Source organism: Engraulis encrasicolus, chromosome 21 (assembly GCF_034702125.1).
Source record: "Engraulis encrasicolus isolate BLACKSEA-1 chromosome 21, IST_EnEncr_1.0, whole genome shotgun sequence".
In the NCBI taxonomy this organism is placed as follows: domain Eukaryota; kingdom Metazoa; phylum Chordata; class Actinopteri; order Clupeiformes; family Engraulidae; genus Engraulis; species Engraulis encrasicolus.
The window spans coordinates 36,290,963-36,312,970 of record NC_085877.1 but is presented as its reverse complement, the minus strand read 5'-3'; the positions used below and the strand labels follow the sequence as shown (position 1 = coordinate 36,312,970).

General features: G+C 41.8%; 1 protein-coding gene across 8 annotated transcripts; it reads right to left on the bottom strand.

Moving 5' to 3' along the window:
- Window positions 1-681: 681 nt before the first annotated feature.
- On the bottom strand, window positions 682-18,765 carry LOC134437171 (PC-esterase domain-containing protein 1A-like). 8 transcript variants are annotated; one of them, XM_063186637.1, is made up of 29 exons: window positions 18,751-18,765; window positions 18,280-18,424; window positions 18,077-18,156; window positions 17,387-17,619; window positions 16,500-16,650; window positions 15,590-15,836; window positions 14,708-14,785; window positions 10,420-10,503; window positions 9,285-9,377; window positions 8,566-8,646; window positions 8,364-8,465; window positions 8,179-8,280; window positions 7,963-8,064; window positions 7,749-7,844; window positions 7,302-7,403; window positions 6,920-7,012; window positions 6,615-6,668; window positions 6,228-6,290; window positions 5,017-5,100; window positions 4,840-4,914; window positions 4,664-4,732; window positions 4,481-4,543; window positions 4,260-4,338; window positions 4,075-4,160; window positions 3,163-3,222; window positions 2,977-3,027; window positions 2,421-2,459; window positions 2,101-2,182; window positions 682-788 (listed from the first exon to the last, which is right to left on the bottom strand). In XM_063186637.1, exons 2-28 carry the CDS (start codon window positions 18,359-18,361, stop codon window positions 2,118-2,120), a joined length of 2,514 nt encoding a protein of 837 aa, XP_063042707.1. In that variant the 5' UTR covers window positions 18,362-18,424; window positions 18,751-18,765; the 3' UTR covers window positions 682-788; window positions 2,101-2,117. The 8 variants fall into 8 exon arrangements, with proteins under 8 accessions (XP_063042707.1, XP_063042705.1, XP_063042708.1 ...); XM_063186635.1 differs by lacking the exon at window positions 18,751-18,765 and having other exon boundaries at window positions 18,280-18,527; XM_063186638.1 differs by lacking the exons at window positions 4,260-4,338; window positions 18,751-18,765 and having other exon boundaries at window positions 4,075-4,158; window positions 18,280-18,529.
- Window positions 18,766-22,008: the final 3,243 nt, after the last annotated feature.

Genomic DNA, 22,008 nt, shown 5'->3' with positions numbered 1-22,008 from the left:
TGATTAGATGTGTGATTGTGAATTGGCCGTGACTGCTCTTGTGTACAAGTGCAGTGCTGAAAGATCTCAGGAAGGGAGTCCGAAATCACACTTGAGTAGCCCTACAGGCAGCATGCCTACACACCTTAGTATAGGCTACAGTCCTACTCAGTGGTACAGTTCGCTCTTCTGAGGGTCAAGGCCTTCTCTAATCAGTTAACGTTAATAATTTTGTGTATTGTATTAAATGGATAGTGTAGCTGATGGAGCTCAGCTCCTCCATATTTCAATTCATATAATGTGTTAAATTTGCACTTGTAACAATTGTATTTTCAAATTTTATTGGGGGACGAACCTCTTAATACACCCAACAACATTGTGCCTCAATCTGGCATCCGGCCTAAACTTAACTTTTCGGAAAGTAACACCCATGGAGGGGTGCCTGTCTTTCTGCCTGGACCAGGGGCCCATGGGAAAATAACGTCCTAGGCTGGCTGTACTGTAATGGAAAGGCACGGAGGGGGATCTCTGTACTCCAGAGGCTCATGGCTCTTGCCTAACCTAAACATTGTAAACATTAAATATTTGCTTATTTCTGGCATGCTTATTTTGCCCCTTTCGGTCATGAATGTCTGACTAAGAGCCCAGTGAATTTCTCACCAGCTCATGTGTTAGGAGAGCAATCTCACACGACACAATAACTTGATATCACACTTTAATAAATAAAAAACACATTTATTAACAAAACTGCATAAAAGGAACAACAAATGTCACAATAGCATATATGGACTCGTCCGGGGGGTGTGCACCTGCAAAGGAACAACAGAGTAAATGTTTTAAATACACAATGAATGTGCTTGCTTTTCAACACTAAGTCAAGGTTTTCCCAAATAATGAAGTCAGAGCAAGTCAGAAACCAAACTACAACCATTACAGTGACTAAGTCAATGAGCACAGTTACAGGCACAAAGTATTCTGATTTCAAACAGAATATTGTCAGTATTTGGTGTAAAACAAGTTCTACAATATAACTATACATGTGTGGAATAACTTTGGGAAACACAGCCACATTCAGAATTAATAAAGTGTTTACATGACTCAAACACAAACCAAATATTAATTTCAGGGGGGTCCATATCACATAAAAACTGAAAGTACTAGAGACCGGGCGTAGGGCTAATGAGAAAACAGGCATAAGCAAGAAGCAAGATCTTGCTGGTAAGGTAACACAAACAAACAAAAATTTAACAAAAAAATTGCCTATACAGTGTTAAAACCCCAACTTTTATTCGCGATTTAGTATTTGAATTCTTTGTTGTCTCTTTAAAAAGCACACTGTGTCCGTTTCAGCTACCAAGTTGTATTCTCTCCATTTTAGTGAATAGCACTGAAAGCTGCTTGGGTAGAAATTGGGTACAAATCAGGGGTGAATTTCTCAAAACCAAAGTTGCTTACTACATTAGCTACTTTGTTGTTTTCAATGCATTTTCCCATTGGCAACTACCAAAGTTGCTAACAGGCTAACAACTTCTCTTTTGAGAAACTCACCCCAGGTCCCATGGCCAGGGGCTGTGGGTCTGGGCCGCTGAGCCAACCAAGCACCCGCACAGTGCGGGGCTGCTCTGGGTATGGTGGTGAGATTGGGGCTAGTGACTACAGGGGTGCATTCCAATATGCACACTCCCGTCCTCCACTTGTGCTTGTGGCCTTGCCCCGCCTCCATGGAGAAAACAATAACGTTTCCCAGCTGTCCGCCTGGCCACAACAACTTTTGCGGGACAGTTTTTCATTCACCATCCCAATTGCAAATGAGAAAATGAAATTAGAATTGTGCTTTTGCAAGATATTGAATTCATTTTCTGTTGTCAGGGACATCATCATGAGGTCACAAGCAGGCAAGTGAGCAAGGGAGGACTGGAGTCGCATATTGGAATCCACCCCAGGGCCAGCCAGACAGAAGGCAGGGAAGGGCCATCGTTGATCTTCTCTGCTAACACGACAACGTCATGTTAACACATCACAATTCGGAATTAAATGAAAGTAAACACTTGTAAACGACTTAATTCTGAATTCTTAATTCGGAGTTAAAAACGTAATGTAAACGTAACTGTGGACTATTACCTTGCTGAAGAAAAGATTCAGTATGGCCTGTAGTGAGTCAGATGTCCCGGTACCTTCCTCATCACAAATGCCGAGTTGTCACCTGGAAACATCCAAAACATCAGCAGATTGACATACGAAAACATAAATCTGTATCATGGAAATATGGAAATACAAACACCCCTCAATTTGTGACTTCAATTCGACATCTAACAAAAAAAAAACCCTGGAAGATCACATTTAACAAGCCCCATACATTTGGATTAAATTCAGATTTCCAATATTAATAACAAAGAAGAAAATACAAAGGAATAAAAAGTTACAGAACAAGGGTGCCTTACAAAGACTGTGGCGTTGAGGGTAACTGTTGAAGCCTTGGGCTGGATGGGGGGAAAACACAAAATCATCACAAATATAACCCTGGAAGACGACATGCAACACATTTTCAAAGTGTTTGTAAAGCATTGGAGACTATAGATGCAAGTCAGTGTAGAATCTCCCATCCAGTCCTTTGGTATCTGGTTTCCCCAGCTGTGCAGTAGCACATACCAGCTTTTTAGGGAGTTTACCTCAAGCACAAAACACAAGACAGGTTGGCTTGCACAGTTTTACTTAGCAGGTGCAGCTATTTGTGGAGAAATTGCTTCAAAACCATGGACAACTGCTACAATTACGGTCAAACAAAACCCTTTATCTTTGTAACTAATGTTGTGCTTTTCCACTACCCCATTTAACAACCCAATTGCAAATGAGAGAACGACTTCTGAATTATGTTCTACAAGATAATAGTAGGAAGTAGATGACTTGAAGGCTTCATCTAGTCTAAAGAGTGTTCTTAATAGTCATTTGTAGTGACGCATTAATGATACAGGGATACGGTTTTGTCTTTGACCTTACCATGACACTGCCCAACTTGAGGTAGAACAGAGCTCTTGGGGAAATCTTGGACTGTGGTGGAGAACAAAGAGATGCAATTAGTTTTACTAAAGCCACAGATTCTGCTTTGCGATCTAGATGAAATGCATTGCCTGAGAGTAATTAAGTGTCTTAATGCATTCATAAGTATACATAACTTATTCCTACCTTTTGCGCAAAAATTGAGTAGGTGTTTGAAAAGTGTCTTGGAGGAGTTGTTGCACTGGTCTGACAGAGGAAAGAAATCTTCATTAGTATCATTAAGGACAAGTCTAAGTCAAACAGTGTGTGTTTGGCTAATGAGATTAACCTCTACTAGGCATTTTGGCTGGTGGTTTAACCCTATTCAGACTGGGCTTTTTTGGCATTACTGGGCCTGGGGGGGGGCTCTTTTGACCCCCCCCTCATAACTCATGAACGAAATACGGTATGAACACCAAACTTTGGGGAGATGATCTACATATGGACATCTATGAATGACATAATTTTTGTGTCATTATCTGGTATTATGAATTCATTATGACATCATCTGTTTATAATACCCAAAATCTCGCCATAATGTATTGTCCATCAAATTTAGGTAATGCACTTAAATCCTAATGATTACATGCTTCAGACCACTCAAATGCTCACAAAGCTGTCTGATGCTAATAGAAATAACAAAAAAATATGAAAAAGGAACAATAATGAGACTTAGATCAGTGTTTTTTAGTCAGACATACCTGTCAGAAAACCGTTGCCATGGCAACGCCAAAAATGATAAACAAAATCTTTTGGTAGTAAACTGTAGCCAAGTAAATTTTAGGAAAAGTCACCAAGTTTCGTAGTCATAGCTTAAGTCGTTAAGGAATTACACGACATCAAAGTTGGTGCGGGCACTTTTAGCCCCCCCCCAGTCTGGATAAGGTTAAAAAGTTAATTTACGGCCCTGGTGATAATGTAGTATATTTTCGGGAAAGTCGCAGTGATCCCAAAGACTTGCAAACACAGCCAAGAATTCGTATGAAGTTGCTTTGAATTTGCATGCATTGGCAATTGTTGCAATCATCACCAAAAAAGAGAAATCTTCAACTGACTTACCTCTTGGTGAGTTTGTTGGTCCGTTTGGGTAAAACCTGTTGCCGCAGTCCATGTGTGCATTAGATCCAGATTTTTCCGGTGGAACTAAGAACAAACAAAAAAGAATTAGCAAACCTGTAATTGGTTCCAATGTTGCGGGAGAACAATGGATAACACTTATTTATTTAATTTCATCATACATATGTCTTGGTAAATTTGTCGGCCCGTTTGAGTAGAATCCATTGCAGCATGGATTGCTATTAGATCCAAACTGTTCTGGTAAAACTTAAAACAAAAAAATACACACACATATATATACATATATATATACATATATATGAAAACCTGTAGTTTGTCCCACCGTTGCGGGGGGACAATGGGCAACAATGTATAACGGGTTCAAGAGAGACAAAAGAAAACCATTTACCTCTTGATGAGTTTGTCTGTCCGTTTGGGTAGAAGCCATGGGGTCCAGACTGTTCTGGTCGAACTAAAAATAATTTAAAGAAAAAGAATAATGAGAAAACCTGACGTTTGTTTACACTCATGGATAGACAATGGATAACAATCCATAACAGTTTCAAGGGAAATCATCAAGGGAATCATTTACCTGCTGGCAGGTTTTTCGGTCCGTGTGGTCCATGGAAAAATCCATGAGATACAGACTGTTGTGGTGAAACTAACCAAGAAACAAAAACAAAAATATATCAATTGCTGTAATTTGTCCCACCGTTGTAGGTGGGCAATGGATAACAGTTTCAAGGGAGACAACACAAATTCATTTACCTCGTGGAGAGTTTGTCGGTCCGTTTGTGTAAAATCTGTTGCCACAGGGCATGTTTCCATTAGATTCAAATTGTTCTAGAGAACAAAGAACAAAACAGAAATGAATAAGCATACATGTAGTATGTTCCATCATCATGGGAAAACAATGGATAAGTTTCAAAGGAGATAACGATTTACCTCTTGGTGAGTTTGTTTGGCTGCTTGGGTAGAATCCGTTGCCACAGGCCATGTATCCAGTTGATTCAGATTGTTCTGGTGGAACTAAGAACGAACAAAAAGGAAAGACACGAACACTGTTCATTCACTCATCTTTGACATTAAAGCACATATGATTGTCGAAGGACTTGCCTCAACAGCTCAAAATACAGGGGAAATCACGACTCCCAAATGCCTCCGTTTAACAACCATCCACCTTTTTAGAAGTGAAATAGCCGACCGTACATTTATACTACATTTATCAAATCTCCACATTTCTACCCTGATCATCAAATGTTCTAACCTGGCTCCACAAGATCCACATAGCCAGGTCTTATGAACAGCACTAGTTGGTAAGTTTAAACAAGATGGAGCTTTTGTTCTCATTACATTACATTTGGCAGACGCTTTTTAACCAAAGCGACTTACTGTACAATGAAGGAAATACGGCAATCATAACCAACATCACTAGTAGATACGGAGTGCACAGGAACTATACCGTTCTCATAAACACTCGCACTCTTATAGCAACTAGTATCTTTTGATGCCCCCAAATGGTGACACAAGCTACCAATTTTGGCCTTGGGTTGGGAGAGGGGCAAGGCTAATCTGTGGGAGAGAAAAGAAGGTGGAGAATGCGCGCACATCAGTGGCACAGGTGCTGGACAAAATAGAGTAACTGAAATAAATGATAAAAGTCCGCAACACTGTTAATGCTCCCAGTGATTTATTTGCACGACGTTTCGGACCTTCGTCCTTTTTCAAGTGCAACCGTTGCACTTGAAAAAGGACGAAGGTCCGAAACGTCGTGCAAATAAATCACTGGGAGCATTAACAGTGTTGCGGACTTCTTTCATTTATTATAATCTGTGGGAGAATCATAATCCCTGGATGTAGGGCTGTAACGATACACTAAACTCACGATTCGGTTCACATCACGATTTTTGACCTATAGTTCGATACACCCAATGGTTTTTCAATGTATATTTTTGATGATCGTTTATAGGTTTATAGCACTATCACATCATATCATGTGACCGTTTTCTGGACTGAAGGGTAACAGAACTTTGAAAGAGTGCATCACGATACAGTATCATAACTCTGTGCATCACGATTTCTCGGTTCGATACAATATCGTTACCGCCCTACATGGATGGGACACATAAGCTATTATTATTACCACCATTCATTACCTCTTGGACAGTCCATCTGTGGGTGTGAGGCCAATGGGTGCATGAATCCGTTTCCGGGTTGTTCTAGTGAAGGACAAAAAAAATCAAATGGATACCTGGACAAGAAAAGTCCCTTCATGTTATCTCTATCCTCTACATTCCACCTCTCTGTGTGTCAATTTGATGAATTCATGCTTAGATACTTTATGATTAAGGTGTTTACATGACCCAATGTTTGGTTTTATTCAACCATAACCCAGGGCGTTCATCATTTGGTCTTTGGTAAACCAGAATGCGGCCACATTCAAGTTTGCATGACTCGTACGCATGCCGAATACTGCCAATTGGAATATTTTCTGCATATACAGTAAGTAAGTTCACGGTCTTTAACCACAACCATTAATTTACCTCTTGGGACGTTCAGTTGTGGGTGCGAGGGCGTGCATCTGTTTCCAGATTTGTCTGGTGAAGGAATTTTTTTTTTATAAAAAATAAAAACCCAAAAAACATTCTGCTCACATTTTAACAGTTTTTCTCCAAGCTGATTTTCCTCAAAATCTAAACATGCATAGGATAAAATCAGGTTGTGTAATTTCATTAACAACTATTCATTTACCTCTCTCTATGTGTACATAAACGCTGTGAGTGTGAGGGCATGTATATGTTTCCTAATTGTACTAAAGCACTGACAATTTTGTGTATTATTCAGTCACCTTTTGGAGTGTTCGGCATTCTGAAGCCAGGGTTTGTGTGTGGCTGGGGGTAAGGATCATTGCCAAAGTGCACGTTTCCATTTACAGAATTTTCTACGGGAACAAAAAAATATAAAGTCGGACAACTGTCAAGATTATATGAATGAATAAATAAATGAATGAATGAATGAACTAATTAATTAATTAATTAATTAATTAATTAATGCTCATTTGCCAATTTTGTTCTTTGTTTAAATGAAGTGCATATATTTATATTTCCAGAATTTTCTATAGGAACAAAAAAGTCAGACGATGCAAGCTGTTGAATTAATTAATGGATGGATGGATGGATGAATGCAAATTTGACAATTTTGTTGTGTTCAATGTTGTAGTATTCAGTCACCAATTGGAGTGTTCGGTGGTCTGAAGCCAGGGTTAGCATGTGGTGAGGGGTAAGGCCCATTGCCAAAGTGCACGTTTCCATGTCCAGAATTTGCTAGAGGAACTGGGGAAAAAAGTCAAACTAAAAGTCAGATTGTGCAAATAGGACAACTGTCTAGATCAGTGTTTCCCAACCTTTTTTGTCTCATGTACCCCCCGAGCCTTTTTTGTTGTGCCATAAGTACCCCCTAACTTGTGTTTTACATCGTTTCTTCTATTCCAGTGTGACTATGCTCCATGCATTTGTTAAAATAACATTTTTCCAAGTACCCCCTTCAGTGTGCTCACGTACCCCTAGTGGTACACGTACCCCTGGTTGGGAAACACTGGTCTAGATGACACAAATGAATGAATGAATGAATGCATGAACATTTGACAATTTTATGGTGTCCAATGTGTGTTCAATTACCTCTTGGAGTGTTCGGAGTTCTGAAGCCAGGGTTTGTGTGTGGATAAGGCCCATTGCCAAAGTGCATGTTTCCATTTCCAGAATGTTCTGGAGGAACTGGAAAAATATATAAATTAATTAATTAATTAACTAGAATACATCAATACATTTTTACAATTGTGTGCTTTGTAGAATTTGTAGACAATTTAATGGTGTCCAATGTGTGTTCAATCACCTCTTGGAGTGTTCGGCGTTCTGAAGCCAGGGTTTGTATGTGGTGAGGGGTAAGGCCCATTTCCAAAGTACACGTCTCCAGTTCCAGAATTTTCTGGAGGAACTGAAAAAGATACATACATACATACATACCGGTACATCCATCCATACATGAATAAATACATGTTTACAATTGTGCGACAATTTTGTTGGATTCAATTTTGTAGAATTCAGTCACCTCTTGGAGGGTTTGGCGTTCTGAAGCCAGGGTTAGTATGTGGTGAGGGGTAAGGCCCATTGGCAAAGTGCACATTTCCATTTCCAGAATTTGCTGGAGGAACTGGGAAAAAATACACAAATAAATACGTACAAGAATAAAATAAATACAATTTTACAATTGTGTGCTTTGTAGAATTCAGTCACCTCTTGGAGCATTTGGTGGTCTGAAGCCAGGGTTTGTATGTGGTGAGGGGTAAGGACCATTTCCAAAGTACACGTTTCCAGTTCCAGAATTTTCTGGAGGAACTGGAAAAAATACACAAATAAATACAGAAATATTTGAATTTATAAATATATAAATGCATACATACATATTTTTACAATTGTGTAATTCATATTCAATCACCTCTAGGAGCAATTTGTGGTCTGATGCCAGGGTGTGTGTGTGGATAAGGCCCATTGCCAAAGTGCACGTTTCCAGAATTTGCTGGGGGAACAAAAAGAGTCAGATTCCGCAACTGTCAATCTTAAAGTGGCAGTCTGCAACGTTATGGAAAACAGACAAGTTCTCTAGCTCCCGCCAAAGCCTGCCGTTTTGTTAACTAACCAGTGTTCCCTTGGTTAGCTGAACCAGATAGGTTCAGGGGTGTGGATAGCTGCCTAGTCACAGTATACATGGGTTCTAAATGTTTGTTTTAACCTGGCTGCGCGAAACTAGCTGCGCACAACAAAACAGCTGTCAGTCAAAAAATTAGCTCACGTGGTTAACTGCCAGTGTCTTGCCCCTCCTCACAACACCGTGTGTACAAACAAAAAAATCCATCTATGCACGACTGCACTGGCATTTTGGAGGATATTGAGGAAGGGACTGTTCGGAGTTGCGTGCATTTAGTAACTGCAGTGCAGATTTAGTGTTTAGTAATCAAAATCCCAGAATTTGGCCTTGCAAAAGTCAAGAGGAAAACTTGCAGACAACCGTTATAAATGAATAAATGAATGAATGAATGAATGACAGCACATTTGACAATTTTGTGCTTTGTTTGAATGAATGAATGTATGAACGAATTAACGAATGAATGAATATAGACAGCGCAAATTGACTATTTTATGTAGTGTTGTATTCACCTCTTGGAGTGTTCGGCATTCTGAAGCCAGGGTTTGTATGTGGTGAGGGGTAAGGACCATTGGCAAAGGGCACGTTTCCATTTCCAGAATTTTCTGGAGGAACAGAATAAACAATGAATGATTAAAGGGACACTGTGTGAGATTTTTAGCTGTTTAGTCAATGGGCAGCATGAATTCTGGAAATAATGTTACCTTTTTCATGAATACATACCACCAGCATCAAATTCTAAGCATTCATTATGACTGGAAAAATTGCACTTGTCATACATGAAAAGGGGGATCTTCTCCATGGTCCGCCATTTTGAATTTCCAAAAATAGCCATTTTTAGCTGCAAAAATGACTGTACTTGGGCCATACTAGAAAATATTTGTTTATTACTTAGTAAACTTTCATGTAAAGATCAAATTTGGCAATAGGCAGCCCAGTTTCAATGAGCAGCATAGTTGCAGTACTTGTTTTGACCATTTCCTGCACAGTGTCCCTTTAAAAAGCATAACTTATCTTAACGACATCAGGACATGTAGCCTGGCAGGCCAGAATATGAAAAGAATAAAGTTCCGACTGGCCTCACACCAGTAGCAAAGCTGTGGAACCAACAATGGCGTTCAAACTGTTTAACATTATATTAGATTACATAACACTTAGTTGACGCTTTTATGCTAAGAAACTTAAGTTTTTTCCAGGATACTGGCTACAGAGCCTGGAGCATGGTGGGTTAGGTGCCTTGCTCAAGAGCACTTCAGCCATGGATGGAGGTGTAGGGAGAGTTTATGGTGGGATTCGAACCTGCAACCCTCTGATCTTGAGACCACTGCCCTAACCATTACGCCACAGATGCCCATAGAGCCATTGCTGTATAACTTCATGTAATGCCCAAGTCACCTCTCTACCCCTTGTTGACATAAGCATAATGCTGGGACAGCCGTGGCCTAATGGTTAAGGAGGTGGACTTTAGATCAAAGGGTTGTAAGTTCAAATCCCACCCTTATCAGTCCACCTCTGTTCATGGCTGAAGAACCTTTGAGCAAGGCACCGAACCCCACATTGCTCCAAGGACTGCAACCAATAAATAACTGTAAGTCACTTTGGATGAAAGCATCAGCTAAGTATAATGTAATGTAATGTAACATTCACCTGGGTAGAAGCTTGGAGCCATCCAGGGGGGAGCTGGTCCTTGGTGGAAGTTGACCCATCTTTGTCGCTGCTGCCATGGAGGGCCTAGTAGGAGCAAACAACTTCTATCAGAGTAAGATCACCCTAACTCTGCCCACCCAATTCAAAGGAGTGCGCTCAAGTTCGGTCTCCTTCTTATTTTCTTTCTGTGGCATTTGGTGATAGCTTGCATGAGATGTGCGCTACCGCCATCTACAGTGTCAAGGGAACTCCATTCGTTCTCAACCATAAGACTCCTAAGGTCTCCTAAGCGAAGGTCTCCTAAAGGGGCGTTCACACATGGATCCAGGAAATGCACGGGCTTGAAGTATCTTACTCTAATAGAAGATGTTTGGTAGGAGAGTGAGGTGAGGTGAGGTAGCCAAACATTAGCCTATGGCCACTACAAACAGGGTTCCCACAGCTTTTTCATGAACAAATTCAAGCACCAAATTTTCAGTTTTCCAGCACCCTTAAAGGGACAGTTTGGTCAATTTCAACATGCAGTTGTATTGCTCACGCTACCCTTGACTTGTCAGTACCTGGTGATGCCACATTTTTCGGCTCAGCCCTTCTAGAGATATGAGCAATTCTAATGGGGGCAGCGTTTGTTTACATTTTTTAGAAATGAAACATAGGCCAACTCCAAATATTTTCCCAAAAGGTACTGCTGTTTGCTAGTTGTCTGCTGATGTTTTATAACCTTTTGGATGTTTTTGGGAATAAATTAAAAAAAAAATTGAAATGTAAACAAAGAGCTGCCCCCATTACAATGACCAGGATCTCGGAAACGGCTGAAGAAGAAAAACAAATCTCAGGTACTGACAAGTCCAGGGTAGTGTGAGCATTTCAACTGCATGTTGAAATTGACCAAACTGTCCCTTTAAATAGGTCGCGGGAAGGGCGTGTGGGGGTCCTCCCCCAGAATTTTGTGTTTTTAAGATGCATTCTAATCAATTTTAGGTTGTCGAATGGCAAATCCCATCTGACATCTCACTCCCTCAGATTTTTGATGTACCTGAACAATCTATTTCAATTATGTGGCTTACTGAATTTGACTTTTGACACAAATTTCAAGCATTTTCAAGCACTTCACCAAACATTCAAGCATTTTCACAACCTTGAAAACATTTTCAAGGAATTGAAGCACCAGTGGGAACCCTGCACAAAACTCACCAAGTTGAGTGTTCAACTCAACATCTAACCTCCTGTCCTCTGCTTTTTCTTGTGGCCTTGTGGTTCTCTGATGCCGCGCCTCCATGTAGAAAACAATATCAAAAGTTTCCCTGCCGTCAGCCCACGGTAGGGCCATGACTCTGTATTCTACTGGCGCAAGCTACAATCAACCAGATCCGTCTTTCCTCTGCATAAGCCAACTGGGAAAATGAGAGAACTAGCCATACACCTAACCAATCAAGCCATCAGAATTGTTAAAGTGTATATCGCAGGTTAACCACTACTTTGGATCAATGTGTACACACTGTATTCAATAAATGATCCACATATATAAGTCCCTCCAAAAACGATGTTAAACAACGATTTTTGTTGTTTGTTGTGGCAAATGTGGGTTTAACCGTAACCTGGCGACTACGTCAGGCGAGGCCATGAGTGAACGTTCTAATTTTATTTGCCTGGAATTTTACATAGGCGAGGTGACGATCACTAATGATATAACAGCCGTGGCCTGCAGGCCTATAATAGAAATCGCAACTACCGGTAATCGTGCGGCTTTTCCCATGCAGGGCACTGTAACAACTTCTAAACGATCTAGTAACTTTTGGCCAACTAGTTTTAGTAGAAATGTTATTCATGCAGGGTTGCAAATTCTGCTTGGACCTATGGCTAGACTAGGCTATGCGACATGGGCTTCTTTTTTTACTAATCCCTTCATATTTTTGGGCTTGCTTTTAATCATGTTTAATTAACTGCCAATATCGTGTCAGCTAAATGCAATAGGCTACCTAAATTACAAACAGCACAAACGGGTTGAAATGATCTGCGTAGCCTAAAATGTGGTGCTTCTCGCCCGACTGGGGAGTGACTGTCCATGGTGCTGAAATCGCGTCAAACTTTTCCTAGGTGCAAAACTAAAGTATACCACCCGAGTCATGTCGCTGTTGTAAAAATCACATGGTCTATTTTCAATTCAATAGAATTACATGCAACTTCAATAAAGGTCACCCACATGCGTGTCACAAATCAATAGCATAGGTAGCCTAACCCACGCGGCGGCGGGACTATTTCGGTTAAGGTTAACCTATATTCCTTGAAAAAAAAAAAAACCTGTGTGTCACAAAAAAACTGCACAGTCCGTTATTATAGGCCTACCAAACGAAAGTATCCATATAGAAGAAATCAAGTCTTCAGTTTCAATAATCCACGTTGTGTGGCGCAAATCCAAGCCTTCCAAGTCTCTCGCGGCCAAAAGTGACTAAGCTCACCTCTGATGATATAGCCTACTTATGTTCCAGGTTACTCACGGCACTGAGACGATGCAGGATAATCCATGGAAAGTCTTCAAGTAATCCAAACAGAGCGGTTCAAGCAAGACAGTAAAACAACAATAGTCGCCAGATCAAATAGGCCTATAAACATAAATACCAAAACTAACCTAGGCCTATGTAGATTTGGTATGACGTTTGATAAAAGCATCTCATTCAGATGACCAGGGAGAGAGGCAAACAATCTGTCAACAGCGTTGGCTGGAGCCTTCGAGTAGAGGCTTTTGGTTGTATCTTTTCAGTCTCTATTTTCCTACTACGCACGTTGGATCCACGTTTTTAGATGCGTCCCAGCATCTCTATAAGAGCATGTCTGTCCGTCCGTCTGAAACGCGTTCTTCAAATTGTTCCCTTCTGTGTCCACAAGGTGGGAGAGTTGACTATTTCGCCCGGAGCACGCAGCTGATTGCATTGTGAGACAAGTGCAGCGCGAGTACAATGCAAGTGCTGGTACATTGAATAAGAAGCAGTGATAACGCGCCAGTTGCCCTAGCCAGGACAACTGAGGGGGCATTCAATTTTCGGCATTATTTTGCGTTTGGGCCGTGGGAGGCAACTTCGTTTCGTTTTCACCAACACCACTGTGAAGTGTGTGTCACTATGTTCACGGTCTTTACCCCCTTATGACACTTCGGCCCGAGGATGTCAAACGTGAGGGGGGCGCTTCATCATGTTGTGTATGATAGTGTCACGTTGTGCAGCTCAACTAGCCTATGTGGTTTGTCAGAAACTCGCGGCAATGACAATGAAACGTGGTGCTCGAAACAAGTAGACAAATGCGCCATTTGACATACGGTGTACTGATGTTCTCGGACGTATTGCAAGGGAGGTTCATTCGTTTTCTGCTGACGGCCGTGTGGACCGCACAGGTGCTTCCCGCTGTGCCCAGACAGATTGCTTTGCAGTCGTTTGAATTTGGTAATCTCTGGCACTCTTACAATGCAGCCGACTGCTTTGCACCTTGCCGTTAAAAAGCTTGGAGCGAATGATTCACCCAAACGGTTTTATTTATTTATCATTTGTCGCTGTTTACATTCTTTCCCACTTGGACATGATGCTGAAATGGCATGATAGACCTACTAAAGGTTGATACTAACAATGTCTGGTAATTTGTAGTGTAGGCCTACTTGAAATTTGAAATCACATGGTAGGCCTAGCCCTTCGAGACTCGCACTTTGAGGCAAGCGCAATCGTAACCACTCACCCCCCCACCCCCCATTTTTTTTGGTATAGTTCGAACACTGGTAGGCTATTTTACTGCCTCACGGTCACATGGCACCCTGTAGCGGTCATGATATAATATTGGCAATGATATTTATTTCATACCCGTACGGCATAATTCAATCAAACACCGTACAGAATACAGGGCTGCTGCTACTGCGGGCTACTGAATGGCCTCGCCTGACGTCACACAATAGATTAGAATTCTTTGAACATGTTACTGAAAATACACACTTATCCTCATTATATTTCATTTTCTGATGCCCTGTTGCATGAAAAAAATGATGGATAATTGTTGAAGTGGTAGAACTATCAAAGGAAGTCCATTATTTTGAATAAAAATTAACCTGAGATATACACTTTAAGAGTTTGATAAGCTCTGAAAAAATAAATATCCTACATGGTCAGCTTGGTCAGACCTGTCTTGGTCAGAGTGGTAAATAATTGTTCTGATGCTAAATAAGCAGTTCCTTGGATTTGATATGAAAAGCGACAGTGGGAGTACACTGTGGTTTATGAGCTTCGTGTGTCTTTCAATCTGTGGTTACCTTTGTTCTTGGCCTTCCTGGTTAGCAAGCGAGGGTCCCTGAGGGCCAAGTTGGTGTTGGCACAACTCTGATTCAGACCTGAGAGAGAGAGAGAGAGAGAGAGAGAGAGAGAGAGAGAGAGAGAGAGAGAGAGAGAGAGAGAGAGAGAGAGAGAGAGAGATTGGAAGCAAAAAGTAGCAACACATGCAACTAGGCTATACAGTTAGAATTTCATTTGGGCCATATTTTTAAATCAAGAACTTAAAAATTGGACCACACATGGTAATGACACTTTTCAAGTCAGTACAAACACAGTCTAAACACCATCTAAACATATCTAACTTCAAATTTAACAACATTGAAAGATCAATGTGTAAGACAATCAAGACACAATCATGTCTGGTTCTGCAAACTGCAAATGATATTGCTACAGCTGCTGGCCACATCTGGGCGTCTGGATTTTCCATAGATGAGCGGCATTATCGGCTCTCCCTCCATCTGTCGTTTTCAGCAGCGTCACCGGTGGAGTTCAATGTGAGTGGCTGAAGTGGCACATCAGTAAAGATGATCGACTTGGGCCAGCAGCAGACAAGTGATGTGGTGATGGTGACCACTCTCTCACACTAGTATCCACTACAATTATCTGGCACCTAGATTAATGCTATTGAGAATTAAACTCGCTTTATCTAATGCTATTGAGAATGAAGATTGCTTTTACCTGTGGGCAGCAGCGATGGTGGTATCTCCACGCCCCAGGCCTGTGCGGCAACGTGAGCCAGCAGCCGACAGGTAAATATGGAGATGTCACCATTCTCTCACACTATCCATCACTACAATTATCTGGTACCTAGACTAATGACAATCTGGAGCATGGTAGTGATAATAATCGAAACTTGGCGTTACCTGTGGGCAGCAGCGATGGTGGCATCTCCACGCCCCAGGCCTGCGCGGCGTGGGCCAGGAGCAGGCAGGTGATGTGGCGGTGAGCTACGCCGTTCCAGTGGACGCCGTCCTGGGCGCGGAGCTGGAGACTGCGGCGGAAGTGGAAGTGAAGGTCCAGCACATCCAGTCCATAGGCACTGGCCACTGTGGCACTCCAGTAGTTGGCTTCGACAATGTCGAAACGCAACATGGGCCCGAACTCTGCAATCTAACACACAGCAGCAGATGGCCCAGAAAACCATTGTTTCCCTGCAGAACTTTCGTTAGCTGAGGTAGTGGGGGGGGTTAGCCAGTATCAGAAGCATGTCAGTCACTATCATTGACATGGATATGGCAGAAAAGATGTGAAGTGAAAACTGAGAAAAACCCTAAAAACCTACAGATTATTTTTGAGAGTTCCTCTTGTTCTGTCATTTATACAGCCAAGTTAAGCAAAATGGCATTTTGAAGGTCTTGAGAAAACTTCTAAGATGACCAAAATAAAGTTAATATTATGAATGAAGTGACATGCTCTGGGTTTCAGCTCCAAAGTTATATAAGCATGTAAAAAAAACAGTCAGGATAAAAACCATCAAGACAAACTGGGCAACTTCTCTTCAAATAGACCAAGGGATGACTGGAGTACTCAAGAGTACTCAGAAGTTTGTTAATGCACCAAAATAAAGCAAAAAACTGCTAAAAGCATTTCGAGTTCTCCGGTCATCCCTGGGTCTAAGTCGATGAGAAGTAGCTCAGGATGTCTTGATTCTGCTGTGCTCGACAGTGAGCATCCCAGAGGCTGAAGCTCAGACTGTCAGACAGCCTTCTTCCAACGATCAAAACAATCGCTCTATGACCTGAAAGCATCAGATGTTTGACATGACATGATCACCTCAGGTACCAGGAAACCGCCAACGATGGATTTGCTCAGAGGCAGGGCCATATTCCAGATGATGAGAGACTCTTCTGGAAGAATTGCTTTCAGCTTTTCGAAAAAGGTGGAGAGGTTCTGTAGGTAGCCATCCCTCCACTTCCGCCCATATCTGTTCATTAACAAGCAAATTAATAAATAGTCTAAAAATCCATCTTTGAAGCAGCCAGATGTCTCTCTGAATGGCAGGCATAAAAATGGCATGATTGCGGCTAACAACAGCGTAGGCCTCAAACAAAGAGGGAAAACCATGCATACTAGGCTAGTAAACAAGACAAGACCAACCCAGTCTAGCATGGCACCACTGGGGATAATCATAGCAGGGCCATGAATCTGGCCTCAGTGTCTCCATCCTCACAATTACAAGGCTCTGTGCAGTTCTGCAACAAGGCATCATACCAGAGCATTAAGATAACATGCTGAGGTCACGTGAACCGTCTATCGTGTTTGTGCATCAAGACCTTGCACAAATCTGGTCACGTGACAAAGTGTTTTCCCATGGCACTGAGGAGCACAACATTAGTTACATTACTTGCAAAGGCGTCACACCTCAACACGGAATGCACTGGCGTGAAACAGAAACGCCTTTGCAGGATGCCAGACTGAGTTATGAATATGTGCAGCGAGTCACTGGGATGGGCTTATCATGGCGACCACCACGCAGATTGAACGCCAACCCTTGGCGCCACAGCTCTGCCTATGGTGCAAGCCCAGACTACACATGCCATGTTAGGATTATAGAGTCTGGCTTGTGCCAGGCTACTTGAATGCATGTAAACATGTCTGTGGGTAAAGAATAGTGGTGTATAAAACTAAGGACACAGTGTGACTGTGAACATCATAAATACCTGCTGACGTCCCACACACAGGAGTTGACGATGACCAGGTCTGGTTTTGGATCATTGTTCAGCTCTTCCAGGATCTCCCCCACGTACTCGGAATAGACGCGGGTCGTGAAATAGAACCGGACCCAGTGGTGGTCCGAGGAGTACTGCCTCACCTCCCTGTACTCCGTCCCATTTGTCATTTTACCTCGCATGCCTCCGTCTAGTAATCTATCGTTCTCAAATACCTCTTCCCCCTGCGGAAGTGCACAGTGGACAGGTAAACATTCCACGTATTGTTGCCTTTGATTAGGGTTCTTTGTTATAAGCCTCATTTACCCTTGCTATTTCAATTTGAATGTAATGTGTTGTATTGCATTTGATTTCATTTTCATCGTTTGCATTTCCTCCGTCTCATTTTAAACTTTTACTCAATTGTGCTTTAGGTCATCTTGGCGTTCCTAAACCAAATTCTTCTGAGACTGAAAGACAAATATATGTGTTTCAGCCAACTACCACCAGGGGGCTTGAAGGGTAGGTTACACCTGAGCGGGTTACACCAGGGCCTCTGGGTTACACACCCACAGGCCTATCACAACCTCTTCCTTGAAGAATCTGTGGTTGTATTAATTTGTTTAATAAAAAGACAAATTGTGTGTCTATCATCTGACAAGACAAGAGAACGAGCATGCATCACACATGGGGCACTTGCACCTTGCTCTTTAGCTGAGGGCGGGTTAGGTAGTCATCTCTCTGCAACATCTGCACGAGGTCTTTGTACATTCCTCGCTGGTCTGAAATGAAGTGGAGCAAGTGGGGTTTGGGTAGAGATTGATTTGCCTACTAATGGTAGGCTACTATGACATGTCATTTCAATCAACTTCAAAGCCCACTGTCTCCACAAGCATATAACTCACTTGAATCCCCCAGAATCACCACAAACTTGTTGTGTAGAAGCTCCTTGGCTTGCTGATGCTTGAAGAAGTGTGTGGCCATCATTTTGCCACGGTGAGGTTTTAGTTGTCTCGTGCGTTGCCAGCCAGGACATAGGCTATGTTGAGTCTTACGAGCATAGAACGGAATATTAAATGGCTACACTGAAATACCGTAAATGCATTTATACTCGATTTAATGCAAAATAATCCGTTAATAAAAACAGCCAGCCATCTTGACAGCACGTTTTCAACGTGTCAATTCGAACGCCTGGTGCATGCAAACTCAGACCGTAGCCTACAGCACACAAGTTCTAAATCAACTTGTCTGCACAACCTTCAGAATTCACAAAGTTGTACGAACATGATATCTTGTAAACGCTCGATGTCATGTGGTTTGATCACGGATGCGACTGCTAGAATTAGCCATTTCTGATCAAACGTTTGCAAACCTACCTGACAGACGTCAACAACTAACCGAATGATTGACTGTCTGCGACTGGTTTAGCTGCTAATCAAAAGTTGCGTGCACGCCTGTTCATTTGACTTTACGCATGCCCGCGCTCGTGACATGACCTCTTCACACTTGTTGCTGTACTATTGTGCATCCCAATATGTGACCTTGCCTCCTCCACTTGTGCTTGTCTCCTCGTCCCGCCTCCTGGCCCCTCCTCCGTGGAGAAAACGATAAAGTTTCCCAGCTGTCAGCCTCGCCACAACAACTTTTGAGGGACTGTTTTTCATTCACCATCCCAAGTGCAAATGAGAAAAGGACTTTACAATTGAGCTTTTGCAAGATATTGAAATATAATGCTGTTGTCAGTGATGTCATCATGACGAGAAGCAAGTGGAGGAGGCAAGGTCACATATTGGGATGTACCCCTAGTGTGTAAAGGCTCAACAAAAAAACCTTTTAAATAACTTATTTTAAAGTAAGTTGCATGTGCTTATGTTTGATTTGAAAATTATCGCCGTGTTGAAGACACTTTTTTTAAGTGGTGGGGGCAATAAGGTGTGCATTCAAATATGAAGACTTCCCTCCTTTTTTATTTATTAGAAGACAGTCAAGTACAGAAACACGAACAGAGATGAAAACTAATACGCCAGGGGTTTTTAAACAACAAATAAATACATCAAACGCAAACTTCCTTGCTCACTTGCCTGCTGGTGACCTCATGATGACGTCACCGACGACAGAAAATTAATTATCTTGCAAAAGCACAATTCTTATGTCATTTCCTCACTTGCAATTGGGATGGTGAATGAAGAACAGTCCTCCAAAAATTGTTGTGGCTATGCTGACAGCGGGAAAACTTTATTGTTTTCTCCACGGAGGCGGGGCGCGTCAGCAACATCTGAGGCCACAAGCACAAGTGGAGGACGGAAGTCTGCATATTGGAATGCCGTAAAGCGAGTCCCTGCCAGAACACGAGCCATTGAAACCAATGACATTTTTTGAGAGAAAATTATACTATTTTTTGCAGAATGAATTACATAATTTATGAACTAAAAATATGCTTATGAAACATTACTCGTCCTCCACTTAATATGAGCTACCGTAACATTTGTTATGACAATTCTTAGATTCTTTTATGGAAATAATACTGAAATTGTAACCAGCTCTTTGTAATACTTCCAGAAGGAATGTAGATGCTTTATTGATAGGCTTTCCATCTTAAATTGTGTCGGATTTGTCTGCAAAAATGGGTAAAAAATATCTGAAAATTGGTCATTGGTTTCAATGAAGGCACTCGTGTTCTGGCAGGGACTCGCGTTTCGGCACGACAGCCCTCCTCACAATGCATGCAATGCTGTGAGAACCCAATTCTGGGGTCCCTCTCTCCTTGGGCCCGGGACAACTGACCCTTTTGTCTCTGCACTCATCAAGGTGGGCCTCTCACCCTCATGTTGCTGGATACAACAAATGAAACAAAAGTAATGAATCTCAATTGAGAAAAAAAGTAAACAAATTGAATCTCACTTTATTTTTGTTATCAAAACATGGTCAAATACAGTAGTAATATCAAAAATTCAATCGCATAAAAGAACCGCAACACCTGTGACAAATAGAAACAAATAGAACAAATAGAACAGCCTCAACAGACGCCACCACATCCAAATTCAGAGGCAGTTAGAACAGCATTACATAGGTTTTCTCTTGAAGACAACATGGCCGACTTAATTCACTGATGAGAACCAACTCAGTAAGGCCTGTAGTGAGCACGTCCGGAGTACCTCCTCCTCAATGCATATCCGTGGTTGGCACCTGGAAACACCCAGAACGTCCATAGATTTAAGATGGTACATAGGAATTTTATGAGGAAAACACCAATATTGCGTGTAAAGGCAATTGCATTATGCAATACAATAATTAGTCATTGCATTATGTATTGCCACAAATATCACTTCAGTCCAAATATTATTTGGAACATAGCATAGCAAGACTTCATTTTTTGAATAGATTTAGCATTCTTTTATTTTTTTGGTCTTGTACGACTTGTACGGGAGAGAAACGGGGAGGGGTCGGCAAATGACCCGGGCCGGGAATCGATCCTGGGTTGGCCGCATGGCCGACGAGCACCCCACCGGTTGGCCACGGCAGGGCCAGTTTTAGCATTTTCAGTATATGGAGCAAGACATAGCAAGACTTTCAAGACTGTATTCTAATGAGGGGCCAAATTGTTTACATCTCTGAGTCTGGACATACCATGAGAACCAGTCCAAGGTAGCACACAATCATCAGGAATGGGGGGGTCAGTGCTTTTTTTAGTCGCTTCATTCACAAGCTATGGGATGTATGGAGGTGAGAATATCTCTTTGGACTTACCAGAGAATTGCCCAGTCTGAGGTGGATCGTCATTAGAGAAATCTTGATCTATGGAAAAATCAGTGCCTCTATTAGTGTGACAAGTAATGCAGAATCAGAATCGCTGGGGTGAGTTTCTCAAAAGGGAAGTTGTTAGCCTGTTAGCAACTTTGGTAGTTGCCAATGGGAAAATGCATTGAAAGCAACGAAGTAGCTAATGTAGTAAGCAACTTTGGTTTCAAGAAATTCACCCCAGGGGGGTTGGTGGTGCTCTGGAGATGACCTCTCCACCAATCAATAGTCACCTTCTGAAGAAGTCAGTTGACTGGGGTTAGGGTCTCCGTACGGATCTTGGCCATTGACGCACCGCCTGGATTCCTCACATCCAGACCAATCTGCTTGAGTAATTAAAAAATAAATCATTTATACTTTCAGAGACATTACACATTGTCAGCTTCTCAACACTTCCATACTGTACCTTCCATATCAACAAAAATCCAGCCACCTTTTGAAGAGGTCAGTTGACCATCGTGAGGATCTCCGTATGGATCTAGTCCATTGAAGTACTGCCAGGATCCACCACATTCATTTGGTTCTGTGGATGAGGGATGAAAAAAAACAGACACTTACTCTCAGTGAAATAAAAACTACCCTTGAAATCTAGACATCCTCGTGGCTTGCAATTCACTCGGGGGAACATCCAGAGACAGTCAATAAAGCTTGTGAATGGATGCTCCACAGAGGAGTCGCTAAAATAAAACAATAATTGCTGTAATATTGGAAAAACGCACATGAGTGCATTGTGTTACTGTAAACACACACAAGTGTAACTCAAATATTTAACACACAAACGTAACTCAAGAAATTGTCCAATGAGTGCAAAAAAGGATGCAACTCATGCCTACCTC